Raw genomic sequence first — 12,133 nt, 5'->3', positions numbered from 1 at the left:
CTTAAAATAAAAAGACACATCTTTTGTTCCTTTTCTAACAGGAAGACCTTGGTGCATTCTTTAGAACAAAACGATACATCAATTGTCCACAACTGGTAACGTCTTCAAAAGGTCAGAAAATAAAGCAAATGCATGTGCGGCTCTGAACACGCTCACAGCAAAGTGCCCAGGAACACCCAGAACTCTGAATCCACCCAGTTGGAACACAGCTGCTTCACAAGCAGTGGTGAAGATGAATACATTGAAGATGCTCCCGGGAGTAGCATCTACTCAAAGTGGGAAAATTAATAATCATACTGGCACTGTCAAAGGAATGTTCCAAACCCCGGCTTGGAAAAGAACTGCGACCTTGGAGCCTGGTTACTTAAGACACTGCTGGGGCTCTGTTTTTCTTGACTAGTAATTGTAACCTTAATTTTAAGAAAAAGAAGGCCCAGTAAATAGTATTATTACCATTTTCTGTTATCAATGCTTTATTTATAAATCTTTAGTAGAATGCTGATTCTTTTTAATTAGAGCAAATAAACCTTAATGATTCTATTCTTTTTTAAAATTTATTTTATTGAAGTATAGTTGATTTACAATGTTGTGTTAATTTCTGCTGTACAGCAGAGTGATCCCATCATTCGTATACTTTTTCATTACAGTTTATCACAGGTCACTGAATAATTCCCTGTACTATACAGTAGGACCTTGTTGTTTAATGGTTCTATTCTTTCAATAAAATACAATAAACACTAAATTATACACAACAATGACATTTATTGAATTACGGTTATTAGAATCTATTTCTTTTATCTCAGTAAGACACATGAATCGAATGTATTGAAAAGGGAATTGTGCAATATTTGGCTAAAGGGACATGACAAACCAAGAAATCTTCACTAGTCATTAACTGAAAGAATTTAGCTGAAAAGAACGCATTTTAAAGACAGATCTACAACTTTCCCACACACCCGACAGTTACCTTGGACAACTCCATGCCTGGCCCACACTGCTTGCAGAGAACACAGTTTCCTGACTGATTCCTGAATTCCTGTTGTCCACAGTCTCCTGTTTCACAGATCACTCTACATGCCTGAAATAAATGTTTCACAGCACGTTATCTTAAGGGAAGTTAATTCTATTTCTCACGAAAAAGGAATAGTATCTTCAGTGTTATTCGCATAATCACTGAATGTAGACATTGATTCAGAGTGAGGCCAACTCAGTTTTCGCTTCAGGAAGAATAACCACTTTCTGGAAAAGTCAGTGGAACAATTAAATCAACAAGCCTGATTCTTCTCTGTATGCCTTGAATGAGAGCTCTCTTTTTCTGGATTTAACTGCTATCTTCTTCTGACACTTTTCTGAGTACCCAAGGTAAAAACAGGTAGAAACTGCTCTCTTTTCTAAGTAAGAAGATGTATAAAAGAACAGTTATGCAGAGACCGAGGTCCTTTTGCAACCTGAAAAAGTCTGAATTCAAGAATTATATTTTTGCTCTTTAAGAAAACATAGTCACCCATAATGAGTTGAATAAATAAGTAAATGGAATACAAATACTAGTCCCAAGAGCTCTGCTATTATCCTTCAGACATATCTGATACCCAGCTTTGATGCAGAAGTTTTTCAGCTGAATTCCATTTACTTAGAGTTCATCATTCAAAAAATTCTGACAATCGTGACATCAGTAAAATTCCTGATAATGATGAAAATAACTATGGCCCAATTCTCCGAATGCTTCAGAGTAAAAGTGTCATGTAAACATGAACTTACTTTCCTACTGACTGCCATTTTGCCACTTAAATTGGACCTAACAATATACTTTTTTTAAAAATTAAAGTATAGTTGATTTACAATGTTATGTTAATTTCTGCTGCCCAGCAAATTGATTCAGTTATACATATATATACATTCTTTTTCATATTCTTTTCCATTATGGTTTATCTCCAGATATTGAATATAGTTCCCTGTGCTATATAGTAGGACCTTGTTGTTTATCCATCCTATATGTAATAGTTTGCATCTGCTGACCCCAAACTCCTAATCCATCCCTCCCCCATTCCCTCCCCCTTGGCAACCACAAGTCTGTTCTCTATGTCCTAACAATAAACTTTGGTTCACAGCATAGGACTTCAATGCAAAGATTATCTGCTTTGCAAAAACAAAGGTTGTAAGTCATTTTCAAGATATAGTCTTTATTTCTTATTTTACCTAAAAATGTAAGTTCATCTTATACACACCATCTTACAAAAGTGTGTATATCTGCTTCTTAACAGACGGTATTTCATTAAAAATGTTGATATTAACAGAATCTCAGACTGGTGACAACATTCAGTTCAAACTCTTACATCAAGCAGGGACTCCCTCAGTAACATTCCTGACTATTGACACAATTTTGTTTCCCTAAGGGAAAACTGAGAACCTTAGGAAGCACTGGGGGAACAGAGGCTGGTGTGTGTCATGTCCACGGCACAAGTGCACAGAAATGGTTTTTGATGGTTATAACAATGGGAGGTTATTCAGTACAAACTGTCTCCACCTTGGAGCAAATATCTATAATGAAGTCAGCCAACCTCCTTAAATAAAATCTCAGCCTTAACCTCTAGAGCAGGCAGGAGGGAGAATCCAAGGTGGGGTTCAAGACCAAACCATGATTTGGGGCTAAAGGTCTAGTAATCACCTCCCACCTTTCTTAACCCTCATTAACAACCAATCTTAGAGGAGTTTGGTTTTATTTAAAGGAGAGAGGAGATTCCCCTCCACCACAAAGACGCTGCATCGCTTTGAGAAAGAAATGCCACAGCTTCTCTTGTGGACCATTCCTTCCAATGTTTAACAACCTCAACTCAAGGAAGGGATGTTTTCCTTACATCTATCTGCATGTCAGACTCCAGTCGGACCCCATTTCCTCTTCCTTTGTCTTCCAAGAAGACTTCAGGAACTGTCTTCAGTGTAGATAATTCTTTTTATATTTGTAGATCATGACTGCATCTCCAGATTAAATGTTTCAGTAATTCTTTTGAACAGCTTCATAGATGTTTTGTGTTAAAGCTTTCAAACATTACAATTCTCCATCTGTCTTTGATGCTTTTTGAAACCGAGAAGGATATAAATAACTATGTAAAACAATAGCATTTAAGAAATGATTCCTAATTTTTCACAACCTGTGAAGTCGTGGGCTCCAATCTAGAATCTAAGGTCTTGTTAGGCTGTGCTGGGAGCGGCATCTGCCTACAAACTCGATGGAGCAACATTATCACGCAGCAACGAGCGATGCTGTGGTTTTATGATTTCATCTAGATTTAAATAAAGAATTGCGACCATTGTTACACAAGTCAAGACCCAACAGCAACCTTTGACTTATTCATTAAATGCAACAATGATAAAATGAATTTGAAAGAACATTTTAAGATATGGGGTTAGAAAGAGAAAATAGATTGGGTACTAGTTCTATGAATTCTGTCCCCACATTATGAAAGTAAAGAGCTGACTTACCAAACAGGCTAGTAAAACTACAACCGTGAAAAATGCTTTCTGTTGTTCTAGTAGCACTTTGAAAGCCATTGCTCTCGTTAAATGTATTTCTGGTTGAAGAGCTCTGAAAGATAAGAAGATACAGTTAACATTAATAACATGAGGGACGGCTTTCTGTATTTACTATACAAAGTTACCATTTACTATATACACTAGTAAACTATAATATTATTTAGTATGTTAGTAAGACATAACACTATTTATGTTTTAAAAGGAATCACCTTTTAAAAGGATACCATAGACAAGTACGATGTAATTCCTTACAAATTTAGGTTATGAGAATTGAAGCTTTGTCTACCTACACAGTATATACAAAATTCCTGCTGGCTCTGAGTTCCCAGGCTACACATGCCTTTATTTTCTTTCTATCCAAGTCTCTACAGTGTCCAGTCGACTTCACCCAGCAGAGAATCACATTCAAACTGTGACTTATAGAAACCTTCCATTTATACGGGTTTAGTCATACAGGATGATAACAATGATAAAATAACAATTAGCACATGCTAAGCACGCCATGTCAGGTACTATTTTTAGCAGAACTCATTTCACCTTCACAACTACTCTAGAAGGTGGATACTGTCATTATCCCCGTTTTAGAGATGGGGAGACTGAGGCTCAGAGAGGCCTGAGTCACTTGCCCAAGGTCACATCGCCAGTGAGAGGCAGAGCAAACCCAGGTGGGTGGCTCCAATGTCCCCGTGTCACATACACCTGAAAACAACCTGCTCCGTTTAATAAAAACTGTGTGCTTGGGTATTGGGCCTTCAGCTCCACTCAGAAGCAGAAATAGCTAACATCTGGCATTTGTGAGCTCTTCCCCAAACCAGTGCAGTGCAAATCATCTACTAGCAGAAAAATGAGCATTTATTTAAAACCATTTAAAAATCATTTACAAGTGATGAATTGGAGGCAGTATCCTGACGTTTCAAGAAAAGATAAACTAAGCCTCTTTGTCCTTACCAGGAATGATCGAAAATGCAGAAATGAATCTGTTTCGTTTTGTTTTACAGATTCACTCAATGTCAAGAGAAGAGATTTATTTGAAAATGTGTAAAAGGTGAAGACTCACCTGGTTGCTCCATTGATGAGACAGAGAAAAAATGGTTCTGTTTCTCTTTAACAGAAACCCAGAGCAGATAACCTGACTAATTGGAAAGAAACCAGAGCAGAGAACCAGAACCAAAGAGCTCAAGAAAAACAGCAACAATAACAAGAAAGGAAGCGGGCTGAGCAGCCTGCTGCCCTAACCGTGGACCAAGCAGCCAGCCAGGGGCGTACCCCTCCCCTGCCTGGAGACCAACCCAGGTGGTCATCCCAGCTGCCCCAGCAGCTCCAACCACCAGGGCAATGAAAAATCATTTTTAAGCTTGGCTGAATGAAAGACCCATTTTGAGTGAATTCAAACGGGCTTTTTTTTTTTGCTTTTCCAGCTTCTTGGTCATAGCTTTTTTTCCCCTTGCATATCTCAAAATCATCCAGCAATTACCCAACCATGCAACCCGCTGCTGTGCAGACAAAGGATTGGGGTCAGAAGATAAAATCACATTCCCTGAAAGGTATGCTTTAGGCTATCTCTTTCCCAGCGGGGTCTTCAATTTTTTTTAATGTGTTAATTTTTTTAAAGTAAAAAACATAAAATCTACATGGAAGTAAACTAATATGGAAAAGAGGGTATAAATACCAAAGCATTTACATAAAACATGAGAAATAAAGAGATCGATAGAGTCTGTCCATAATCGGTCGATAATCGAGCATCCGGTTTACACAGAAAACTCTCCTGGGATATGGTGCAGGTTACTGTGTAAGGCACACAAACACTGCAGCCTCTTCTTGGAAAGGCACGTCAGTCTAGAAGTCATGGCGCTATGCTTCCGACTTTGTAAGATACACCCATTTTGTGTACAAAAATAAATGTGCCAACATATTATCAGTGGTTTAGGTTTATACTGTGGTGATCCAGGTGAATTTTTTACCCTCTTTACCCTAAAAAAATCTTTGTAGTGTAAATATTTCATGGAAAAAATATATGAATAGTGCTCTTGGGGCAAAAAAGGTAAGTAACATGATCCTTTTTGAAAGTTTATAAACTAAAAAAGATGATGAGATAAAAACCACATATACACTACCAAAAAAAAGGAGAAAATTTGAACAAAGTGTACTATGATTTCTGCATCACAAAGATTTTGGGTCTTTTTTAGATGATAGGGTAGAAAAAAATTAATGGAACTAGATCCAATGTGCTGATTTGTCTTATCTTCCCAACACACATGCTAAATTGAGTAGTTTGAATGGGAAATACGAAAGGAGCATTGCTACACCTAAATTTCCAGGGGTCCAGGTGGGTTTGTCCCTGCAGTTTATCTTCTGAACTCCTCGGCCCGGCACCTATGCCCTGTACAATCTCACCCGCCGGCCTGCCGGTCCCATCACGGGTCACTGCTCTCACTGCCCGCCCAGCTCAGCCGTACCCCAATACCCACAGTTCTTCTGGACACCCGTGATCCTGCCCTCTTGGTCTGGACAGCCTTTCGCTTTTTGGGTCCCTCTGGGAACCAGCTCAACTATCACTCTGCTGAATGCGGTCCACAGCCAAGCAGAGTGAAGAGAGGTGCTCCCTGGGGTTCCACAGCCCTTTCCGCATCCATGGACAAGACCCATCACATTGCAGGTCAGTTTCACTCCCAGACTGAATGTTCCTTTAAAGCATTCAATTTTAGGATCACACCTAGAACTCTCTGTGTTCCCAGTGTCGAGCACAAAGGTGCTCAGTGAACGCTTCCGGAACTAACTAAGTGAATGAAGAAGCACAAAACAATGAAAAATACATTGTGGGAAACACCTGACATTTGTTTGCACGTAACAGATCTAATTCTTCTGTGGTGAACAGGATAAAATAAACATTCTGTTTCGGATTTATATAAAATCTTATTGCCTTCTCAAGGCATTCAGTGCCCTAGATTAGGACACAGGATTAAATGATATAGTGACATATTTTTAAAAATCCTAATTGGCTTAAAATACGCAAGCAGCGCTTCACAGAAGATTTCTTACACTGGGAGCTGGGGATTGAACTGTGCCACTGAAATACGCCACTTCTGTTTTCTGTGGCTTCTTGTTTAACCTGGCTTTTTACACCAAGAGGCTGGGATGTAATTTAGACTTGGGTGGGTGATCCTGAGAGCCGTCAGGGTGATATAAAGGCCAAGTTCCAATAGTCTTCTGCAGGTAAACCCACCATAACTGAAAACAGCCTGGGCGTTATTGAGAATGGTCACAGGAAAATGGCAACCGGAACACCTGGGTTTTTAGTCCCATTTCTTAGCAAAGTCACTCTGAGACCACACATCTACAGAGACAAAAACAGACCCCTTTTCATGGGGTGAGCTGAGGGTCTGCTGAAATAACGCAGGTAAGATGCGTACCCCAGGGCCTGGGACAGACTAAAAGCTCATGGTTTTACCCACGGTGAAAGCTGATGTTGCCGTGGTTCCTGCTGTTCTTGGGAGCATCACTTACTCGCTGTGGACCTCACCCAAGTCTGTTTCCTTCTCTCTGAATTGGGCGTCGTGACAGTACCGCCTCCTGGACGGCTGTGAGGAATAAGTGAGCTTAACAGCTGGAAGATGTGACTGTTCCTGGCCCAGAATAAGTGCTCAATACTCATTAGCAATGGTGGCCGCCACTGTTAGTGATATTATTCTTGAGGAGCAAATGGTCCAGTATGTGTGACAGTCCCTGAAGGCTGCAACCTTCTGGACAAATGTGGGACATGATGCAGACAGTCGTAATCGAGGGGCAGGTAGCGTTTCAGGCCTCTGGATTGAGGCTGCAGAAAGTGTTCGAAGACTGAGAACAGGGTCAGTGTGAACTTAGCATTCATGGTACCAAGTACTGTGTCAGTGCTTCAGAAGAAGTACAGCTTCTTTCCTTACTACCTACCCTCTAAAGCAGATCTTTATCCCCACACAATGGGGAGAACGCGGAGGGCCGAAGGACACATGTACTAGAAACAGTGGAAACCAAAGCAAATTCACGCTTGGTGACCCAGAGGCAGGGCCCTGGCGCTCTGCCAGCTTGACTAAGGGCTGTACCCTCCACACTGAGCATCCAAGTCCCTTCCACTTAGCACAGTAGGACTACATCCAACTGGTCAACACGAACAAAGCTATGTAACCACGTAACAGGTTGAACGAACACCAGCTCTGATGAAGCGGTTATTAGGTGCCTGAAAGGAGGTGATGCCATCTGGGGGAGGACGCCGCACAGGTGTGCTTTGCAGGGACTCCCAGCTAAGCAGGGCTGCGGAGACTTTTCATGCCACCTGGCCACAGACTGTTTAGAAATAAACAGTTTAGCCCTCGCAGTGTTATAAGCGTGACCTTGAATTTCCTGGAAACAAATGAAATACCTTATGAAATGCTCTGGCATTCATAAAAAGAAGGAAAAGTTAATGAAATAACAAGCATTTAAGTAATAATATTTAAAATAAAAACAAGGCCATAAAAAGGTATTTACTGAAATTGCTTTTAACTTCTGGGTCTGGCCAAGGTAAAGAAATGCTTTTATAGATGGAATTCCGGGTTCTGTTTATTTGGGGGAGGGGTGGTCAAGCACAAGATACACACATTATGAGATTATGTACGATGGGCCCACAAGGGTTTTCAGTTTGCCTAAATATCAGGAGAAGACCAAGGATGCTGGTTTACAGGAATCTAGGTGTGTGGCATTCCTGCCTCACCAGCTGCTCTACAGCAAACGCAAGCAGGTGTCAGGAGAACCAGGCAAGCAAAAAAGAAGAGGTGGGAGCCCAAAGCACAGAGCTGGCAAACACTCTGTTAGGCGGCAGAGAAAGTGGCTGCTTACCAAGTTAACCTGCTTAGCCTGCGCATCTGAATGAATGGTAACTAACAGGGAGGCGTCCTGATTGGCCAGCCTCTAGACGGGGTAAATCCAACAGATGCTCAAACGAAGTGCAGCCCCCTTCCCTTCCTCGTCCAGATCCTGAAGACCTGGGCTGGTGCGTCGCCAGGCAAAGCTCAGGGTTTCTGGGAGCAGCTGCGGAGGGGCAGCGCCCTGGATCTGAACCGCGGTGGCGGCTTCAACCTGCAGGTCCCTCCACTGCCGCCCGTCTTTTGCCTTGGGGCTCTCCTATACACTGTGCCTCATCTACCATGCCTTCCCTAAATCTGTCAAACCGGGGTCTCCCTACATCTGGCACAGGAACCCTCCTTGGTGCTTCCACAGCACCCTGGATATCTCTCTGTCTCACAGGATGATTATCTGGTTCCTTCTCTCTCTTTGTAGCTCTTGTATTGCATCTCACCAGGAGGCATCGTTTCCTTCTGTCAGTACAGCACTTAATTTTAAAAGTAAGTTTTCAATGGGCTTCCCTGGTGGTGCAGTGGTTGAGAGTCCACCTGCCGACTCAGGGGACATGGGTTCATGCCCCGGTCCGGGAAGATCCCACATGCCGCGGAGCGGCTGGGTCCGTGAGCCATGGCCGCTGAGCCTGCGCGTCCGGAGCCTGTGCTCCGCAACGGGAGAGGCTACAACAGTGAGAGGCCCGCGTACCGCAAAAAAAAAAAAAAAAAAAAGCAAGTTTTCAATATTAAAAAGGAAGCATTTTCCTGAAAAATTAGAAAGCCTGGCATCCATGAGTCCCACATTAAGGCAACATGAGCTACAGCTGAGCATCTGTTGTCCCAGCCATAGAAGAACATAGGCGTCTGGTGCTCCAGTCTCTACTCCTCCCTATCGTCACAGGGGGCAACCTTCCTTCATTCATCATAACCAAGCCGTTTGAGTTTACCATCAGTTAGGGTCTGAGGACTTCATGACAAGAACTGCGATTTCCCTCTAGAACGGTAACTCACCCAAAATACGTGCCCAACGTATGCTGAAATTCATTAGCTAGGGATAACATTTTTACTCTTAGGGCTGTTGTAAGGGATAAAATGATATAGGGGAAAATCTGTGCGACCACAGCTCGAGCTTGAACTGTAAGTGTTGGCGGTAGCACACAATTCAGGTGAGGCCCCCATTTCTGAATACAGGTCTATAATATCAACAAAGATCACCAAGAGGATGAGCTGGTATGTATCTTTCTAATTTTAACAATTCAGTAACCTTTTTGAGAATAGTCTTTATTTGTGATCTTATAAATGACCAAAATATATGAATCTGAAATAACTCAAAAAAATCTGGATAATTCGTTTCACAATAAGTTGCTTAATTTTCTTTTATTTTTGCCCCCATCCCTTCAAAGCCATTTGATTTATCATCCAGCACACAGGGCATGCAACATGTAAACATTTTCATCTAGCAGAACTGTATGAACATTATTAGGTCATGAAGGTACAACCAACTCATACATTTTTCCAATATGCAATAAGCTGAAATATTTTTAAAGAAATCAACATTAAAGTACACTGGCAGGCTTACAATTTATAAAATCAGCACGGAAATGACGCCAACGCCACACATAGAGCCTTTTACATTTAATGGTGGAACAGAATCATAAATGGCTGCGAATAACGTCAGTCCCATATGTGAAGAGAGTAAAAAATTAATTTTCTTTTTTTTAACATCTTTATTGGGGTATAATTGCTTTACAATGGTGTGTTAGTTTCTGCTTTATAACAAAATGAATCAGTTATACATATACATATGTCCCCATATCTCTTCCCTCTTGCGTCTCCCTCCCACCCTCCCTACCCCACCCCTCCAGGTGGTCACAAAACACCGAGCTGATCTCCCTGTGCTATGCGGCTGCTTCCCACTAGCTATCTACCTTACAGTAAAAAATTAATTAGAAATTTAGGGTACTGCTATTTCCAAACGGGGCAATAACCCCTAGCCTCTAGCTGTTCTTTATCTCTGTCTTCAATTTCACTATATCCTGAAAATTGTTCTTCCTACACAGTAGGGTTGGCATCCCTTTTTGTAGCCTAGGAAGCTCACGAAGGTATGTGGTAATAAAAATATACATATTGTTGTTGGCTGGGAAATGAGAATGATTTCCCTTTTCAAGTCAAAAAATATCTTCTACTAAAAACTCTACAAGCTTTAAAATGTTCTGTTGCCAAATACAATATCTTCAATTCCTCCAAAGTTCAAAAACATTAGGGGCCAGTCACTGTCAGGCTCCTATAATTTTTTTGAACAGAACTTAACCTAGGATATGGTTTTTTTTTTTTTTTTGCTGTACGCGGGCCTCTCACTGTTGTGGACTCTCCCATTGTGCTCCAGACGCACAGGCTCATCGGCCATGGCTCACGGGCCCAGCCGCTCCGCGGCATGTGGGATCTTCCCAGACCGGGGCACGAACCCGTGTCCCCTGCATCGGCAGGCGGACTCTCAACCACTGCGCCACCAGGGAAGCCCCGGATATGGTTTTTTGAGACTAATTCTTTTCATTTCGCTGAGTTGTAGGTGCTGTCATTTTTGCTTTAGGAAAATCAGTCATAGTGTTCTCAGAATGTTCAATCAACAAGCGTCTTGTAACTGATGTACTCTTCTCCCAATTCACAAATGTTTCTCAATCCTAAAATACAAATAGGACAATTGTAGCATCAAGGTCTGAGGGGACCCCAAACATTGACACAGTCTATTCTAGAGAATTGTGCGTAATAATGTCTACAACACAGCTGTTTAAATTTTTATTTTAGAAGCCTGGATAGATTCCAAAGTCCTTCTTTGTAACATGTGTAGTGTTCTCCATTATAAGAGGCCTCCATTCTTTTAGAATTTCCTCAGATTAGAGCCATCCGAGCAGACGGAGGGGAAGAGTTGGCTGAATAACATCTAATCTTGAGGTGGACAAGCTCCTTCGTCTTATATAATTGCTGAGGTTGGTTGTTCTCTTTTTAAAAACCCAGGTCTTAAAACGTCAATTTAAAAGGTACCTATTCTGTGATGTGTGGACTAGACGATAACCCAATACTGTTTAAACATCTTACTTTTAAATGTAAACATTTGAGACAGATAAAATACGATGAATGAATTCACTGCTCAGCCGGTAAATCATGAAAGGAAACTGCGTTTCCACTGCTTGACTGTTCTTTTTCTTCAGCCAGAAGGTCATTTTAGACAGGCTCTGACCGTTTAAGAATCCGCTGCCATGAGACAAACGCCTTGAACTGTCTAACTGTTCCTGGCTCCCTTATCCCATAAGCAGCTGTCTCTTTATTTGGGGTGTACATTTATTCGAGGTGGGTATTCTTATTCAACCTGTTGTCAACAGACAGAGCATGCTGGCCTTTTCCAGATTTTTAAATGCTTGACTTTAAATATTGATTCATCAGATTTAAGAGGACTTGGCTTTCTTCATTAAAGATGCCTTCAGTTTTTTGTGCTGTGTTATATTTTGAATGGTTGAACTGGTTGCAGAGGATTGGGTTAAGCTTGGGTTCAGAGATTTAAATAGGTGAAAAAGGAGAAGAATCTTCTCCTCATGTTAGCAGAATTCCTCACTTAGGTTTCAAATGTCCCCAACATACCCTGGATTCACATATTAGAGCTACAACTAGTAAATTAAATGAACATATTAAGCACAGCATGTGATTATTACATGTATGTACAAACACATTATATATAAATTAAATTTGATGACCAT

The 12,133-nt window shown here is 41.2% G+C and overlaps 1 protein-coding gene across 9 annotated transcripts in view; it reads right to left on the bottom strand.

Annotated features, from left to right (window-relative positions):
- Window positions 1–12,133, bottom strand: part of TNFRSF19 (TNF receptor superfamily member 19) — a 117,606-nt gene that overhangs the window by 67,634 nt on the left and 37,839 nt on the right. For 5 of the 9 annotated variants that reach the window (XM_073794955.1, XM_073794954.1, XM_073794952.1 and 2 more), the window contains exons 2-3: window positions 3,481–3,583; window positions 968–1,078 (exon numbers count right to left, since the gene is read on the bottom strand). In XM_073794955.1, coding sequence (XP_073651056.1) covers window positions 968–1,078; window positions 3,481–3,549 — 180 coding nt within the window. In that variant the 5' untranslated portion in view covers window positions 3,550–3,583. Of the gene's footprint in view, window positions 1–967; window positions 1,079–2,855; window positions 3,073–3,480; window positions 3,584–12,133 lie in introns of those variants that run through there. The other 4 variants (XM_073794957.1, XM_073794953.1, XM_073794956.1 and 1 more) reach the window with 3 other exon arrangements.

Source organism: Tursiops truncatus, chromosome 18 (genome assembly GCF_011762595.2).
Source record: "Tursiops truncatus isolate mTurTru1 chromosome 18, mTurTru1.mat.Y, whole genome shotgun sequence".
Lineage (NCBI taxonomy): Eukaryota > Metazoa > Chordata > Mammalia > Artiodactyla > Delphinidae > Tursiops > Tursiops truncatus.
This window is presented reverse-complemented; position numbering and strand designations above follow the sequence as displayed.